General features: G+C 62.1%; 1 protein-coding gene and 1 long non-coding RNA gene across 5 annotated transcripts in view; one reads left to right on the top strand and one right to left on the bottom strand.

The window, feature by feature from the left end:
* The window catches only part of UROC1 (urocanate hydratase 1), a 42,271-nt gene extending 26,196 nt beyond the window's left edge, over nt 1–16,075 (top strand). For 3 of the 4 annotated variants that reach the window (XM_067043261.1, XM_067043263.1, XM_067043260.1), the window contains 12 exons: nt 1,210–1,272; nt 1,605–1,784; nt 2,442–2,539; nt 2,702–2,774; nt 3,775–3,896; nt 4,268–4,338; nt 5,674–5,772; nt 7,121–7,220; nt 9,890–9,971; nt 14,320–14,419; nt 15,142–15,278; nt 15,976–16,075. In XM_067043261.1, the coding sequence (XP_066899362.1) occupies nt 1,210–1,272; nt 1,605–1,784; nt 2,442–2,539; nt 2,702–2,774; nt 3,775–3,896; nt 4,268–4,338; nt 5,674–5,772; nt 7,121–7,220; nt 9,890–9,971; nt 14,320–14,419; nt 15,142–15,278; nt 15,976–16,006 (1,156 nt within the window). In that variant the 3' untranslated portion in view covers nt 16,007–16,075. Of the gene's footprint in view, nt 1–1,209; nt 1,273–1,604; nt 1,785–2,441; nt 2,540–2,701; nt 2,775–3,774; nt 3,897–4,267; nt 4,339–5,673; nt 5,773–7,120; nt 7,221–9,889; nt 9,972–14,319; nt 14,420–15,141; nt 15,283–15,975 lie in introns of those variants that run through there. The other variant, XM_059078141.2, reaches the window with a different exon arrangement.
* On the bottom strand, nt 8,020–16,475 carry LOC136794947 (uncharacterized). The gene is made up of 3 exons (XR_010842411.1): nt 16,279–16,475; nt 15,961–16,045; nt 8,020–15,063 (listed from the first exon to the last, which is right to left on the bottom strand). It is a non-coding gene; the product is annotated as an uncharacterized lncRNA (long non-coding RNA).
* Between the last annotated feature and the right edge of the window lie 535 nt (nt 16,476–17,010).

Raw genomic sequence — 17,010 nt, 5'->3', positions numbered from 1 at the left:
CAATTAGGCTCGCCCAGGGTCTCCAGGGGGCTTATGTAAAAATGTTCAAGGACACGCAGAGTGTGAGAAATACTCCCATTACCAAGACTGGATATACGTTTTGGACACGGATCTTTGAAAGCTGGCAGAAAACTCTGCATTAATCACAGGAGAACTTCCAGCCTCCTAGTGCAGCATGAAGGGTCTCGCCTGGTCTGGCTCCGATCCCGTGGGTGCATCTGGAGCACACGTGCCCATTTGCACACACACACACACACGCACACACGCACACCACACACAGAGTCCACATCAGTGTCGCAAACGCCTGAAGCAGCTGTCTGGTCGCTTTTCTGCGCCCTGAGCTGCGGAGATGCGGGTGGGAATGGCGACCCTCGCGTGTCTGGGGGGCTTTCATGTGTTCACATCTTCTCTTTCCCCCAAATAGGCTTTCATTTTTTGTCCTTTTATTTTTCCAAATCGTGTTTGTTTATTTATTTATTTATTTATTTATTTTTTATTATTATTTTGTCTGCGTCGGGTCTTTGTTGCCGCGTGCGCGCGCTTTCTCTAGTTGCGGCGAGCGGGGGCTGCTCTTCAGTGTGGTGCGCGGGCTTCTCACTGCGGTGGCTTCTCTTTGTTGCCAAGCACGGGCTCTGCCAAGTGCGCGGGCTTCAGTAATTGTGGCTCGTGGGCTCAGTAGTTGTGGCTCACGGGCTCTAGAGTGCAGGTTCAGTAGTTGTGGCGCACGGGCTTAGCCGCTCCGCGGCATGTGGGATCTTCCCGGACCGGGGCTCAAACCCCTGTCACCCGCATTGGCAGGCGGATTCTTAACCACCGCGCCACCAGGGAAGTCCCGCAAATAATGTTTAGAGTCACCTTCAGTGACATCTGCGACTTAAGGATCGCCTTGAGCGAGTTCTACAAAGATCCCTGTTAGAGTCCTCGCCGCCACAGCCCTAGTTCTGCTAATGGCATTCTCCACCTTGGGGTGGGGAGGAATTGTCACCTTTGCCAGCCAGTCCTCCCGAGGGCATTCAAGTCTGCTGTTCCCCTCAGGCCTGGGTCCTCAAAAGACACGCCTCACGGGTCCCTGCGTCTCAGGCCTACACTTACACGTGGTGCTTTGGGTGCCTCCTGGGCCTTCTGCATCCCCACCAGCTTGGGGCCTGTGTGTTGGGTAGCCGTGGGCAGGTGCCATGGGGCCATCTGTCCTGCCCTTGCCCCTTCCAGGGAAGCGAGGAAGAGGAAGGAGGCCCTCAGCCTTGGTTACCATGGCAACGTGGTGGATCTTTGGTAAGTTGGGGGGGGGTGGCAGCCTTGGGGACACCAGGTGAGCCCCCCCAGCCAAGGTCCCGGGCCAGCTGCTCCCGGGACACGAGGCTTCCAGTGTCAACTTGAGGCTCTGCTCCCGGCCTTCATGGCCCGGATCCTGGCCGAGCTCGCGGCAGCCTTTGCCCAGCCAGGCGGCCCTCCCGCCGGGGATCTTTCCAGAGGGAAAGCAGGATGAGCCTCCGTGCCTGACTCCTGGGCGTGTGGGCTGGGAAACGCTGCGCGCCCCCCTGGCTGGACCCTGAGGTCGGGCGCCGGCCCTGCCTGCCCCGCCCTGACCGCCTGAGTCTCTCCAGGGAGCGCCTGGTCCATGAACTGGACACAACGGGGGAGCTTTTGGTGGACCTGGGGTCAGACCAGACATCCTGCCACAACCCGTTCAACGGTGGCTACTACCCCGTGCAGCTGGGCTTCTCAGAGGCCCAGGGCCTCATGGCCTCCGACCCTGCCGCCTTCAAAGCCCTGGTCCAGGAAAGGTGATGCAGGTCCCGGGGCTTCTCGGGGGAGGGATGGGGGGGCACACACGACCTGCAGAAACTTAGAACTGGGAGGCTCTGGCCTCTGCCCAGTTCTCCTGGGGCAGCTGTGTGGCCTCGGGAAGACCCTTAACCTCTCTGGGCCTCTGTCTCTTCCTCTGTTACACGGGGTCATGGGCTCCCTGGCCTGTGGGTATGTTGGGGACAGACTGGGGTGACGTTTGCAAAACACTGGGGGGGCAGCTTCCAGCACCTGTGAGTGCTGAGCAGGTGCTGGTGGAGGGGAGCCTGAGGCTCTTCTGCAAGAGGCAGTTGCTTATTCAGCACTGAGTCTGGGCCCGGCGCCTGGCTGTAGGCGCTAGTTTAGGGGCTGCCTGCAGGGTCCTGAAGGGTAGGGGGACCTGAGGAGCCGGCAGGGACGGTGACTTCCAGGAAGGAGGTGCTGGGGGTGGGGTCAGCAGGGGGTGGGGTCAGGAGGGGTGGGGTCAGCAGGGGGTGGGGTCAGGAGGGGTGGGGTCAGCAGGGGGTGGGGTCAGGAGGGGTGGGGTCAGCCGGGGGAAGAGTCGGCAGGGAGGTGGGGCTCGTGGGGTTCCGTTCGGCTGCGGTTACAGCCTTGGCGGGCAGTGCTGAGCTGACCACTGATCGCACCTCTCGCAGCCTGAGGAGGCACGTCTCGGCCATCAACAGGCTGGCCCAGGAGAACTTCTTCTTTTGGGACTATGGCAACGCCTTCCTCCTGGAGGCCCAGAGAGCAGGTGAGAGAGAAGGGATGGGGGTCCCCTCTCTGCAGGCCTCGCGGGCGGGGCACTGTGGCCTGTGGGTTGGCTCCACGTGTCCCTTCTGGAAGCTGGCCCTGCCGGGGCCTTGGTCTCGCTGGGCCTCGGTTTCTCCAGGTGATGCTGGGTCTCTGCGCATAGGGGCTGACGTGGGCAAGACGGGCGCCAACAGGACGGAGTTCCGCTACCCCTCGTACGTCCAGCACATTATGGGGTGAGTGACGGGCCCTTCCAGTGTCTGTCCTAGGCATGGGCAGGTCTGAGGATCTCCTCCTCTTCCTACTGCTCAGGCCACGTGCTGAGACCTACGTGCGGCCCCAAGTGGTCACGGCACCGGGTCACTGGCTTTCCACCCCAAAGCGCAGGGGGTAAGGAGCTGAAAAGGAGAGACCCTGTGCAGGGCCTCGGGGAGAGAACAGGATCGCCACGCCCGAGCCCCGAGTGGGCGGCGGAGGGCCTGATCCCTGCAGCCCGTGTGCTTTCCTGGCCACGTGGGCCGGAACAAGCAGGGACCGGGGAGCGGCCGGAGGGAGGGGACAGGGCGGAGTTCGGGCCTGAGCCGCTGGGGTCGGGGGGGGGGGGGGGAAGCAGCCCCGGGTCTGCACAGCAGGGGACCCCAGGGGGGCGAGAGAGGCCCGCGTCCTTCTGAGGCTCGTTGTGGGAGGGGAGGGGCCGGAGTTGGGCCAGGGCCACTGGGGGGACCCCAGGGGGCAGTGGGCGCGGGAGCCCAGCGAGGCCCCTGCTTTTCTCCGCCTGGAGTCCCCTCGGAAGGTCAGCCCACTTACAGCAGATCTGGCTTTAAACTTACCGTTTGTCCCGACGTTTAGTTTCAGTGGCCTGGTTTTCAGGTTGTCTCCAGCAGCAATTTAAGGAATGTCTGCTTGTCTGTGTCCCAGCTCTTCCTGCTCCTGCAGCCAGAGATGGTACAGCTCTTGAGAGGGGGGCCGGGAACTGGGGGAGAGGACACCGAGGGGACAGAGGGGGGTGGGGGAAGTTACTGTGCAGTTCGGGGCTTAGGGGCTTCCGGCAGCAATTGTGGACACCGACGCCCCACTCACTACACAGGCCCCCACGGCCCCCCGGCTGGCGTACAGCCCTCACCTCCTCGGTTCCGGAGCATCTGCGGCCTCGCCGACCGTGGACCATGGGGACCCCAGCCAGGGGGTGCAGCCAGCCTGGGAAGCCCCCGGGTGACGAGCCTTTTGCCCTTGCAGGGACATATTCTCCCAGGGATTTGGGCCTTTCCGCTGGGTGTGCACGTCCGGGGACCCGCAGGACCTGGTGGTCACGGATCAGCTGGCCACTTCAGTGCTGGAGGAGGCCATTGCTGGTGGAGGTGAGGCTGTTGATAGGAGATGCTGGCGCATGGGTGAGCCCCAGCGGCTCCAGTAGACACCTGCCTGGCGGCGCCGGGTGGCCTGGACACACGGTCCCCTGCCTGGCCCCGTGGGCACAGGGCACACCCTTGGGTGGTGCCTGGTGACGGCACTCTGGCTCCCTGTAGCTGCCCCTGTGTCCGTCTGCGCTGTTCCCCCGTGTCCTGGCCCCTCTGCGTCTCCGTGTCACAGCCGCTCCAGGCTGTCCGTGGCTCCGTCTGTGGACACAGACGCCTCTGCCCTGCAGCCCTCGCGAGGGAGGGTCTGTGCCACCCCCACCGTGGGGCAGGGGCTGCCGGTGCCTGTGACACCCTCTCCCCTCTCCCTGCAGTGAGTCCGGCTGTGGGGCAGCAGTACGTGGACAGCATCCGCTGGATCCGGGAGGCCTCGCAGCACCGGCTGGTGAGGGCTCCGCCTGGCGGGGTTAGGGCGCAGGCAGGTGGACCGTGCCCGGGGTGAGGTGCTGCTTGCTGGCCGGGCCAGTTAGGTGATGTCGCCACTGGCCACCTCACCCGGGGGCCACTGGACAGAGAAGCCCAGGACCTTTCAGAAGGGGGCCTGGGCTCCGGGGCAGCACCCGGGGCCAGGCAGGTCTTTCCTCCCCTCACTCGCCTGCTGGGCCCTGGAGCCAGAGTCCAGGGTTTCTCAGTCTCGGCACTGCTGACATTTGGGGCCAGCTGCCTTTTTTTTGATTGTGGTAAATATACATAACATAAAATTTACCATCGGAACCATTTTTAAGGTCCAACTCAGTGGCGTTAAGCACGTACACACTGTTGTGCGACCGTCTCCACCGTCAGCTCCAGAACTTTCTCACCCTCCCCAACTGAGACTCTGTCCCTGTCGGACACCCCCACCCCGTCCCTTTGCGTCCGGCTTATTTCAGTGTCTCCCAGGCTCAGCCCTGTCGTCACACGTCAGGATTTCCTTCCTTTTTAAGCTGAATCACGTTCCCTGTGCGTATGGACCACGCCTTGTCTGTCCATCACCGGCCACGGACACTGGGTTGCTTCCCCCTCCTGGCTACGGGGAATGACGCCGCCACGCACATGGGCGCTAATACCTCTTCGAGCGCCCGGGGACTGGAGATTCTTGGTCCCGGGGAGCGCGGTCTGGCAGCGTCCCTGCCCGTGCCAGCGGCACCTGAAATGTCCACGCTCTTCCCCGATGTCGCCCGGCTGAGAGCCACTGTGCTAACAGTGACTGCGGTGCTAGCAGTGACAACGCTGGCGTTTCCGGGCGCCTTTGTTCCCGCAGCGGCTGCCCCCCAGCTCCAGAGGGGCTGCATCCTGGTGGCGGCGCGCGGGGGCGCAGCCTCCCCGGCCCGCTTCCTCCCCTGTAAAGCGGGGCCTGTGATGAGCACGGCGGCGTCTTCCTCACAGACTCGCTCAGGAGGTTCTGGGGGCCTCGCCGGAGCCAGGCAGACACATCAAAACGCCTCGGGGGGCGCTGAGCTTACTCCGGTTGGAGGGGTCGAGCGGGGTGACGCCCACAAGAGGTGACACCCCCGGAGGCAGCCGAGTCCGGGTCCCGGAGGCCCCTGGGAGTTAAGCCTGCGGGGATGGGTCCGGAGGGACATCTGGGGGCCCGGACTGCACGTGGACCCGCGGGGCAGGACGCGAGTGCTGGACCCTGGAGCTGCCTCTTGCCTCCCCGGGGGCGGCCGTCTGCCTGCTGGTGGACGTGTCTCCCGAGCACATGCCCCGCGTCAGTCGGCTCTCACCCTTCCCTCCGCAGGTGGTGGGCTCCCAGGCCAGGATCCTGTACTCGGACCAGAAAGGCCGTGTGGCCATCGCCACGGCCTTCAACCAAGCCATCGCCTGTGGGAAGATCAAGGTGGGCTGTCCTGTGCTTGGGTGGGGCTCCCCCGCCTGCCCACCCGGCCAGCCCAGGCCCGTCCTCAAACCCAGGCTCTGACGACTCGGTCCCTGCTGTGGGACTCGGGGCAGACAGGGGCCCTGTCTGGACCTCTTAGCAGAAAAGAGGCTCCCGTAACCTCGGAACGTGGCTTTCCCACGAGTGTTTCATGTGGATTTGTTAAATTGTCGCTCTCGAACCATGACGACCTTCCCTGCTTTTCCCCGTTTCCGGTCGGCCCTGCCCACCTTGCTCAGTGCATGCGCACTTTCTGCTGTGGTGCTACAGTGCTGGCAGGGCAGAGACAGCGTCTTAGTCCTTCCCTCCTCCCCCTTCCCTCCCTCCTCCCCCTCCCTCCTTCCTCCCCCCTCCCCTCCCCTCCCCTCACCCCTCCCTCCTTCCCTCCCTCTCCCTCCTTCCTCCCCCCTCCCCCTCCCCCTCCCCTCCCCTTCCCCTCCCTCCTCCCCCTCCCTCCTCCCCCTCCCCTCCCTCCTCCCCCTTCCTCCTCCCCCTCCCTCCTCCCCCTTCCTCCTCCCCCTCCCTCCTTCCCTCCCTCTCCCCTTCCCTCCCTCTCCCCTTCCCTCCCTCCTCCCCCTCCCCTCCCTCCTTCCCTCCCCCCCACTCCTTCCTGAGCACACCCTGGTGCCAGCCTTGCTGCAACACTGCTGTGCAGAGGACAAGGTAGACAGGGTCCTGCCTGGTGCCGGTGGAAGGACACTTGGACATGCAGGCAAAGGTATCAGTTCAGAGGCTCTCAGTGGTGCCGAGTTCTGTGAATAAAGTGAACGTGGTGACGTGGGGTGACGGGGTTCAGGATGGCCTTCTGCCTTGCAGACGCAGAGCAGAGGCCTGAGTATCCAGAAGGTGCCGGAATACTGCACAGGTGGTTCAGGGCAAAGGTGAAGGGGGGGAGCATAGTTGGCCTGTTCAAGGTCAGGGCAGCTCCTCGGACACTGAAGCTGTGAAACCCCGAGACCTCTAGTGCCGTCGAAACGCCAGGCTGTCCCTTACAGCCCTGTGCCACTGGGGAGGTGTCCTGTCCTCTCCGGGCCTCCGTTTTCCTCTCTCTAAAGTGGGTGTGGTGACAGTGTGGGTGGGGCTGGGGAGACTCGGACCCAGCGCCTGGAGAGCACACGGGGCTCCGGACGGCCGGAGAGCGCGTCTCTGAGCAGCCACGGGGGCGTCAGAAACCCTGTGCTTCCTCCCGCCACAGGCCTGCTTTTCAGGGGAACCCAGAGGGCGTCGGGTGTGCCCTGTCCCTGGATCTCTGCCCTGTGCTGGGCGGTGGACACTGGCAGCTGACCTCTTGTGTCCTCCCACGCTGCAGGCACCGGTGGTCCTGAGCCGAGACCACCATGACGTAAGCGGCACAGACAGCCCGTTTAGGGAGACCTCCAACATTTGTGACGGCTCTGCCTTCTGTGCGGGTAAGGAGCACAGCAAACTTAAACTCTTTTTCTGTTGGATTTTATTTAACAGTCACGTGATTCATTCAGTCGGTTGTGGTGGCGCAAAACAGGAGCTGGCATCTGAGAGGCACGGCACAGGGTGACCAGCCCGGGCTGGAGGGGTCCTGGGATGCGGGCGCCGGGTGCACCAGCTAGGTGGACGCCTGAGACCTGGCTGCCCCTGGCCCCACCCCTCGCCGGTGGCCTTCAGAAGGCGCTCACCTCCTGCGGCCCACGTTCAGGGAGGGGCTGCTGCCGCCGCGGCCACCGTGATTGTTACTGTCACCCCGGGGCTTCTGGGTTCCCGTCCTGCAGGGCTTTCTGGTCCTCAGCACCTGCCGCTCCTCCCAGTGTGGACGGGATCCCAAGGGAAGCAGGTGGACGGTCAGGAACACCGTCCACGTCACTTTGTTTTGAGGGGTTGGTCCATTTCATCTGAGTTGTGGAATTATGAGTGTAGAATCGTATTCCTTCATTATCTGTTTAATGTAGGTGGGGTCCACTCTGTCATTCCTGATGTTGGTCACTTGTGGCTTCTTTCTTTCTTTTTTTTCTTTGGCTGCTGTGGGGCTTGAGGGATCTTAGTTTCCCGACCAGGGATTGAACCCATGCCCCCTGCAGTGGATGCATGGAGCCCCAACCACTGGACCGCTGGGGAAGTCCCTGTGTCTTCTTTCTTTTTCCTTTATCAGTCTGGCTGGAAGTTTACCATTTTTATTGATATTCTCAAGAAGCTTTTAGTTTAAATGATTTTTTTTTTTTTTTTTTTTTTTTTTTTTTTTTTTTGGCGGTACGCGGGCCTCTCACCGCTGTGGCCTCTCCCGTTGCGGAGCACAGGCTCCGGACACGCAGGCTCGGTGGCCACGGCTCACAGGCCCAGCCGCTCCGCGGCACGTGGGATCCTCCCGGACCGGGACACGAACCCGTGTCCCCCCTGCATCGGGAGGCGGACTCTCAACCACTGTGCCACAAGGGAAGCCCTAAATGATTTTTTAAATTGCTGTTCTGCTTCCAAATTCATTGATTTCTACTCTCCTCTTTAGTATGACCTTCTTCCTATTTACTTTGGGTTTAATTTGGTCTTCTTTCTCTGGTTTCATGAGGTGGAAGCTGAGGTTACTGATTTTAAACGTTTTTTCTTTTCTAATAAAAGTATTTTAATACTGTGAATTTCCCTCTAAACACTGCTTTAGCTGCATCCCACAAATTTTTACATAATATATTTTTGTTATCATTCAGTTCAAAATATTTTAAATTTCCTTTGAGATAGTCTCTTGGAGCCATGTGTTATTGAGAAGTATCTTTTTAAATTTTCAAGTTTGGGGAGATTTTTCTGATATCTTTCTGTTACTGACCTTTGATTTAATTCCATTATAGTCTGAGAGCTTACTCTGTATTCATTCTGTTCTTTTAAGTTTGTTAAGGGTTGTATCGTGACCCCGAACGTGGCCCATCTTGGTGCACTTGGGAAGAAGGTGTATCCTGCGGTTACTTGGGGGCTTGTTCTTTAAATGTCAGTTAGGTCAAGTCAGTTGGTGATGCTGTTCCTGTTGTCTAGATCCTTACTGACTTTCTGCTGATTTGTTCCATAAATTACTGACAGACGGGTGATGAAGTTCCCGACTGTGTTTGTGGATTTGTCTGTTCTCTTTTCAGTTCTCATCCACTTGGCCATGTGTGTTTTACAATTGTGTTGTTAGGTGTGCCCTTGTTTAGGTCTGTTGTCTCTTCTTGGAGAATTGACCTCTTTATCGTCGTGTGATGTCCCTCTGTATCCCTGAGAATACTGCTGGCTCTGAAGTTCTCTGATATTAATGTGGTTTACATTTGTATCCTTTGGCCATGGCAACAACATACCACAAACTTAGAGGCTGGAAACAGCACAGATGTGTTCCCTCACAGTTCTGAAGGTCTAAAGTCTGAAGTCAGTTTCTTGGGGCTTAAGTTGAGGTGCAGGCAGGGCTGTGACGTCTCAGGAGGCTGCAGGGGAGAATCTTCTCCCTGGCCTTTCCCAGGTCCTAGAGCTGCTTTTCTTGCATCTCACAGCCCTGCACTAGGAGGAAAGTATTCCCAGGACCCGCTCCTCTTCTCTGTGGGCACAAGTGGGGGTCTGGAGGAAGAGCCCACCGGAAGGTGCCAACCCCTTCTGTCCGTGTCCCCAGGGGCCTCAGCCTCAGGCTTGTCATTCAGCGAGCCCTTAGACACGAGTGAGGCGCGGGCTCCATTTTCCGTGCAGGTGCCTCTGCCTCCGCACAGGGTTCTGGTTAGCTGGCCGCCTGGGGACCTCAGGCCTCTGATGGGCCAAGGACAGCTGGTAATTTGCAGCTTGCCCCCCAAACTTTAGCGGGTTTGCTCTAAGGGTGGGACTGATGTCATCTGGGCTAAAACCGCCACCACATACATCCCTTTGAACTCCTTTGTCCTTTGTGCTTCTGGGGCGCTGTACCCGGCGCTCGGTGCCGGAGAGAAGACAGCAGAGGGGGTGACGGGGCTCGGCGGGCACTTGTTCACTGTCCTGCTTCGCTTGGCTCTGAGAATGCAAATTGCTGCTGTTCCTGCAGTTGCCCTGCCTCGTTCCCATCCGCCCCTCAGACCCTGGCCCGGCCCGGCTGCCTTGCTCGGGGGCTGATGGGGCTCTGTTTCCACAGACATGGCCGTGCAGAACTTCGTGGGAGGTGCATTCCGGGGAGCCACCTGGGTTGCCCTGCACAACGGCGGGGGTGTCGGCTGGTAAGGGGGTTTCTGAGGGCCGGTGGTGCAGCGGGGGCTCCTGTGGAAGTCTCGGGGGTCTCCTCCAGGGTCCTGGGCCAGCTCCCTGGAGCTCCCGCTACCGAGGGCTCCTCGCATGAGCTGGAAATGGGGAGCCTTGCCCGACACCCCACCTCTGGGGTCCGACCCGTCGCGCGGGACACCAGGGCCCGCTGTGGACGCCGTAAATCAGCCTTTCCTGTCGTTTTCGTGCTGCTCTCACAGATGTTTTCCAGGGAATTCTCAGCACTCTCCTGGCCGTGTCCTTTCACTCCGCCAGGGGCTGGGCTGGGAGGCGGGGACCTGGGTTCTGGGCTCCCTGGGTCCTGGCCCCGCTCTGCCCGGCCAGGCCTGTTTCCAGCCCACGCCGCGAGGGAGCTAGGGCTTCTGGGAGGCTCCCTTCTGGGCGACAGATGCAGTACCCTCGTGGGGACGTCCCTGTAATTCTACACCCAGTCCCAACCCGAGGGGGTTTTCTGACACCAGCTGCGCGTCCTGCAGTTCCACTGAGTTCCAACACCGTCAGCACAGAGATAACGTCAGATCCCACGGCTGAGAGCTCAGTCCCACGGGGCCGCCCCCCCGCCCCGACTCCAGTCACGTGTCCGCAGTATTACCTGTGCTTCCGACCCGCCGGCTGCAGATCAGAGGTCCCTGCAGCCACTTCCTCGGGTTCCACTGGTTTGCTAGAGCAGCTCACAGAATGCAGGGAACCCATTTATTCACTGGATTTCTGATTTATTACCAAAGATATCAAAGGATGTGAATCCGTAGCGGGATGAGGAGATACACGTGTTGAGGACCCAGAGGGGCCCTGTGGGGCTGGGGCCGGGCACGGCAGCACATGGAAGCGTTCTGGCTCCCCAGCCTGGGCGCCCTCTGAACCCGTTTCTTCGGGGTTTCTACGGAGGAGTCCTTACACGGGCGTGATCGACTACATCACGGGCCACTGGTGACTGATTCCACCTCCAGCCCCCCTCCGCTCCCGGAAGGTCGGGGCTGGGACCCACGCTCCGGGCCTCCGGTCACGCCGTGGCTCCCCTGGCATCCAGCCCCATCCTTGGCTGCTTTCCCAGAGTCACCTCATCGACGTGTGGAAAGACACCTTCATCCTTCTCAGCAGGGGAAATGCCAAGGGTTCTAGGAGCTCTGTGCCAGGAACAGTGGACAGAGACCCAGGACGTCTTTCTTGTTATGAACCATGATGCCGTATTTGCGGCCGAGCACGTTGAATAACTAGTGTTTATTGCAAGGGGACCACACGGCAAGCATTGAATCCCCTCTCTCACCTTCTCTTGGAAGAGAAACGCATCTACAGATGCGGAAACTGAGGCAGCAGGCAGCTGGGGCTACACCTGTGCGCGTGGCCTCCGGGCGGGCGGTCGCCTGGGGAGCTCTGGCCGCGCGGGATTCCTGGCTCCTCAGAGCAGCAGCGGGCGCCGTGGCCCCGCAGAGGAGGACAGCTGCCCGGGCCCGGCCACCTCTGAGCTGACCTCTGAGCCTGTTTTGGCCGGATCAAGCCTGGACTTGCCCTCCAGAGCCAAGTCCTTCACGCTGCAGCTTCCAGAGCGTCCCCGGGGGCTGGCTTGGCCTTGGGCCCTTCGAGGCCAGAGTTCCAAGCCGCAGCCCAGTCAGGTGGCTCTCATGAATGGAAAATGTGATTGGATCGCGCGTCCTTTCAGAGACACAGGCCGGAGAACACCAAGACGGGAGAGAGCGCCTGGCGTTCTGGCGCTGGATTTGCTGAGTCATGCTGCAGGTGCGAGAGCAGCTCTGAAGGGGGCCGGAGGTGGCGGTGGAGCCAGCTCTGGACCCAGATCTGTTGCCCCTGGATTCGCGACATTGGTGGCAGGACCGCAGAAGGCAGGACGGAGACCCCGAGAAGGTGTGCAGGACACGAGGCCTCGGGACGCTGCTCGCCGCTGGCCCTGCACGGGGCTCCCGGAGCGGGGTCCCCCCTCACCGCCAGGGTGCCCCCTGGGCTGTGACCGGGTGCGACCAGCGAGGCGCTGGCACCGAGGCCCTTCGTCATGGCCGCCCTCGAGGCTCCTTTGGAAAGAAAGAGCCTCAGACGCCCCTGGAACCCGTCAGACACACACGTGCACGATTCAGTCCCCCAGAGACAGCTGCAAACCTCCCTGTGAAAATCAGCGGGAAAAGTCTGTCCCACCCCAGTTCTTCCTTCCATCTCCAGCTCCGGTCTTTGCTTTCTTGTATGGAAAGGCAAGTTCCTAGGTCATAAGCCCCCCCGATACCTCTCCGTTTGCTTTCGGTTTTTCCACTCTCTGTTGGCTCCCTGTTTCTGAGCCGGTCAGTGTCGGCACTGGGTCGCTCTGTGGCGTCTGCTCTGGCTGCGTGCTGGGGTCTGTGCTGTGCTGCCCGCCCGCGGCCCCTGCCGGCTGCTCCTTTGGGACAGAGCGCCGAGCGGGAGAGTCTTCAGTCAGTGCCTGGTCTCGGCGGCTCGGACGGCCGCGCAGAGACCGTGTGCTTCCGCCCCTCCGGCGAGGGTCCGGGCCTCCGCGTGGGTGCTGAGCCTTCCCCTCAGTCCCTGTGTCCCCGCCTTCTGGCCTCACGCCCGGTCCAGCCCCGAGGCCTCACATCTTTGAGGAATAAGTCTTTACCTGGATACTGATACTGTTTCCTCACTAGAGCACGCCTCCAGCCCGGCTGTGTATGGGGATCCCCGAGGAGCTTGTTTCCCCTGGACAGATGGTCATGATAGCAGCGTGCTTTGCGGGCTAGCGGTGGAGATTAGTCACGGCAGCTGAGGCTCCTGTGGCGCGAGCCCGGTGCACGGGTGTCTCCAGAGACACTCGTCGAATCATCTCGGTGGTCCCGCCCGTGAGGCAGCTGCACCCGGAGCGTGACTCTGCCTGGGGCTCCCAGCAGAGCCACCCGCAGTCACTTGTGAAGGCGCCCCTCCTGTGAACGTGAGCCGTTATTGCGCGTGCGTTGTGGGCGTGCAGATTCCTGTCTGCATAACCTCTCCAGCCCTGGCCGCCGTCAGTGCCTGAAACCCAGGGCTGCCGGGCTGGTGGGCAAGAATTACAGACCCCGCTGTCTCGCTTTGAGTCGCTCTCTCCCAGGGTCTCGTTCCTGAGTCGCGTGCTCTTGCTCACCTTAGAATGTTGAGTACTTCCTTCCTCAGTACATCTGGCGCCGACTCTTGTTACACGTGACATAGGGTGCTGCTTTTACGTCCTTCTCAACGGGACCGTTCCGTGTCCAGAAACTGCTCCGAGATATAGGTCCTCCTTTCTTGCTGTCTTCCTGGGCCCAAGGTTTGCGGAGGTCACCTGGAGCTGAGCACCTTTGCCCTCTGACTATCTGGACTTCAGGCTACCAAAACGAAAGATGGCGTTCTAATCTCTGAAAGTCCTCTCTGGTCACAGGCCTGTGGCTGCCGCCTGCTCTGTCCTCTGATCCCCGGCACCGGTCTCTGAGTCTGTGCAGTTCCTCCTCCACCACAGGGGCCGTGGGAAGTGCCGGGAGCCCGCTCGCGGGCACAGGGCTGCCGGCGCCCTGCTTCCGCTCCTTGGGTGGCATGGGGCAGAGGGGCCTCACCCTCTTGGTGGGAAACGGCTGAGGTGGTCAGGAGGGTCCAGCTGGGCAGAGAAGTGGCTGAGGCTGGAGGGGCCAGAGGATCTGATACCTGAGGGTTTGGGGTCATGGGGCCTGGCAGTAAAACCTGGCAGGAGCTGACAAGATTGAGGGCGTTTCCTGTGTGTGTAACTGAAAGGGGCTGGAGGGTCAGGGATGTGAGCTGGGCGGGAGCCTTTGAGAAAGATGTGGAGGGTGAGGATGGATCCAGGGGCGTCGGGAAGGACGCAGCCTCCGTGGCCGATGGGAAAGAACCGTGGGGCACAGAGAGGGAGAGGACGGGCACTGGCGCCCGTGGATGATGAGGCGCGGATGACACAGCCCTCAGACACGAGTGACCCCAGAACGCCTCAAACCCGGGAGAGGAGGTGGTCCGAGAAATGCTGGACGTCAAGGAACTCGGCCCTCGAATCAAGTAATCAGGGGCCCAAATGCGAGGACGGGAGGACAGAGCAAAGGACAGCAGGAAGAGAGAGCCACGCAGAGCAGCAGGGACCACGGAGGAGGTGGTCCGGCCCCCAGGGAGGCGACACGTGGGGGCCCTGCAGGGGGGCCTGGGGTCCGCGGGTGGGGCGCGGAGGCACAAGCGGGCAGCCTGCATCCCTCAGGCCATGAGGCACAGGCAGGCTCCGGGCTGCAGGGCTGTTTCCGCAGACAGCGCTTCTGGAGCAGGCCTGCCGCTCGCAGGGTCGGACCCAGCGTGACCTGGGAACCCTTTTGCCTCCCGCAGGGGCGAGGTGATCAACGGGGGGTTTGGCCTTGTGTTGGACGGGACCCAGGAGGCTGGGCAGAAGGCCAGGATGATGCTCAGCTGGGACGTCTCCAATGGAGTGAGTGACCACCTGCCCCTCCCACCGTCAGTGGCCCTGCCCTCCTCCCAGAAAACAGTCCGGGGCCCCCGCGGCTCCTGCGTCTCCCCTCCAGCCACCGCCAGGGTTTCCCTCCTCTTCAGCCGGCGGGCCCTCTTTGCAGCCCAGCCTGTGTCTGCAGGGGCCCTGCTTGCGCATGCGCGTGCGCGTGCGTGCGCCGCGGGGCTCCGCCCCTCCCTATGGCCACGCGGGCCTGAGGGGGAAAGCAGCATATGGGGAGGGGCTTGGGAGCCCCACCCTAGCGTTAGACTTGGGTGGCCCAGGACAGTGGGGGGGGGGGGAGCCCCAGCAGAGGGGCTGGTCGTCGTCCTGAAGGCAGGGAGGCAGGGAGGGCGTGTCTGGGGGAGGTGGGGAGTGGCAGGAAGGCAGCAAGAGGCGGGCCGAGGGGGGTTGCCGAGGCCACGTCCGGGGGGCCCTGAGGACGCTGGGCCAGGTGGAGGCAAGGAGGCGGGCGGGAGCGAGGTCTGAAGGCAGAGCCGAGGTCCCTGCGCTCTGAGGACGACGCTGGGGGCCTGGCCTGGGGCCCCTGCCCGGGGGCGGGGTGGGGGGGAGTCCAGGCCGAAGAATGGCCAGTCTCACGGCGTCTCCGGCGGTGGATCCGTTTTCTGGCCGAGAGAGGAGGAGGTGTGAGCGCCCACGACGTGGCGCCAACGCCGCACGCCGTCTCCCCGCCCCGCCGGCAGGTGGCCCGCCGCTGCTGGTCCGGGAACCCGAAGGCCTACGAGATCATCTGCCGGACGATGCAGGAGGACAGGGGCTTGGTGGTGACGCTGCCCCACGCGGTGGCGGACGAGCGCGTGCTCCAGCGGGCCCTGCGGCTGTGAGTGGGGCCAAGAGCCCTGTGGTCCCCTCACCACGCGGGCCCCGCCCTCACCTCACAGCCGCCTGGCTCCCCCCCCCCCCCGACTCCCCGTGCCCTCCTGGGCCGGGGGCCGGCGCACGGCCTCCTGGGTCTCACCCGGAGGGAGTGTCACTGCGTCCCCACTTTACAGCTGAGGCCAGAGGGGCGGCTCCCTGGGGGCCGGGTGCTCAGGCCCGGCACGGAGTGGGCTCGGGGGGCTGGTGCCGTGTAAACCGGCCAAGCGGGGCACGGACCAGTCCCTGGAGCCGCCTGCTGTCCCTCCTGCCGCCAAGGGGCAGCTGCTCCTTTGGCCAGGCTCTCGCCCATCGCCCCGCCTTCCCCCGACCGACCGACGGGCGTGGGACCGTCAGGGGACCAGGCAGAGACGGCCTCGCCCGGGCCGGCGGGCCTCCCCCGAGACCTGCGACCTCGCTGCACAGAGAGGCCAGCTTTGAGCATGTTCTTATCCTCCTTGGTTCCCACCACAGGCTCAAATTGATAAAGGGGTTGGGGGCCCGTCTCCCAAACTTGACACCCTCCCCCCACATCTAGCCGAGGGGCCGAGTCCTCCCCACGGGCCGTTCCACCTTTGCCTGAGCTAACAGAACCCCATTGTGGTCTGGGCAGCAGCGTGCACGTAAAAAGTAGCTGATTTTCCAACCTTCCTTGTAATTAGGAGTGACCACTGGCCTGGTTCCAGCCCGTGAGACGACGTGGAAGTCTGCGGGGTGGGTCTTCCGGGAAAGCTGTAATAAACACGAACAGGTGCGGCTGCATGTTGCTCTTTGCCTTTGCCCCTTCTTCCTGCCAGAAGCTCAGGTGTGATGCCTGGGAGCACAGCCACGCTGCTGTGAAGGGACCGTGAGTATCACCGGGGCACTTGGAGGCACGCGGAAAGGCAGAGGCGCCTGGGCTCCGGGCAGTGCTGGCAGCTGCTATACCAGGCCCGGCCGGACGGCCTCCCCTTCTTGGTCCTCACTTGCTAAAGCCATCCTGGGAGGGCTTCTCTTCCACACGGCGAGCACGGGGTCCACACGATCGTATCGCGGTCAACAAGTCTCCATGGAGGGCACCCTGCTGCGTGTATCTGCGCAGACATTCCCCGCTCCTAGGGAGAAACGGGATATGTCCAGTTTGAAGGCCAGGCCCTCCCGTCATCCTTTCCCATCCAGCGCCCTCGCTTATTCAGGACAGCCAGGGCTCGGCCAGCCTGAGGGCGCGGTCTCGGGAGGCTTCCGGCCACGTGTGAGGGCTCCAGACCCTCCCTAGGCGCCCTACCGAGGCTGCCTCAGCTGCCAGCAGGGAGAAGGGACAGCTGACACCCAGAGTGGAGCCACCACCGGGCCCCGGGGGAGAGTCAGGGCGGTGACTGCAGCCTCGGTAGCTATGGAGGTGCCAAGTAAAGAGTGTCACTCGCCACCCGGCTCTGCAGGGATTGAGTCACCAGCCACTGCAGCCGCTGACTTTCAGCACACCCGGAAAGTTCAGGGCGAAGATCAGGGTGAGACTCTTGTGCTCTGGGAAAACTGGCAGGACAGGCCCTCAGAGAGTCAGGTATTTTCTGGAGAAGCCATTTGTGAACCTGGATTCTCACCTCTTCCCACTTACAAGAGCAGGGAAAACTGTTAACGTAGGTATTTGTTCCTTCGCACCAGCAGCAACCTTCTGCCAGCCTTCTTGAAGAAAGGAGGGATGTGTAGTGCGCTCGGAA

This window comes from Kogia breviceps, chromosome 10 (assembly GCF_026419965.1).
Source record: "Kogia breviceps isolate mKogBre1 chromosome 10, mKogBre1 haplotype 1, whole genome shotgun sequence".
Lineage (NCBI taxonomy): Eukaryota > Metazoa > Chordata > Mammalia > Artiodactyla > Physeteridae > Kogia > Kogia breviceps.
This window is presented reverse-complemented; position numbering and strand designations above follow the sequence as displayed.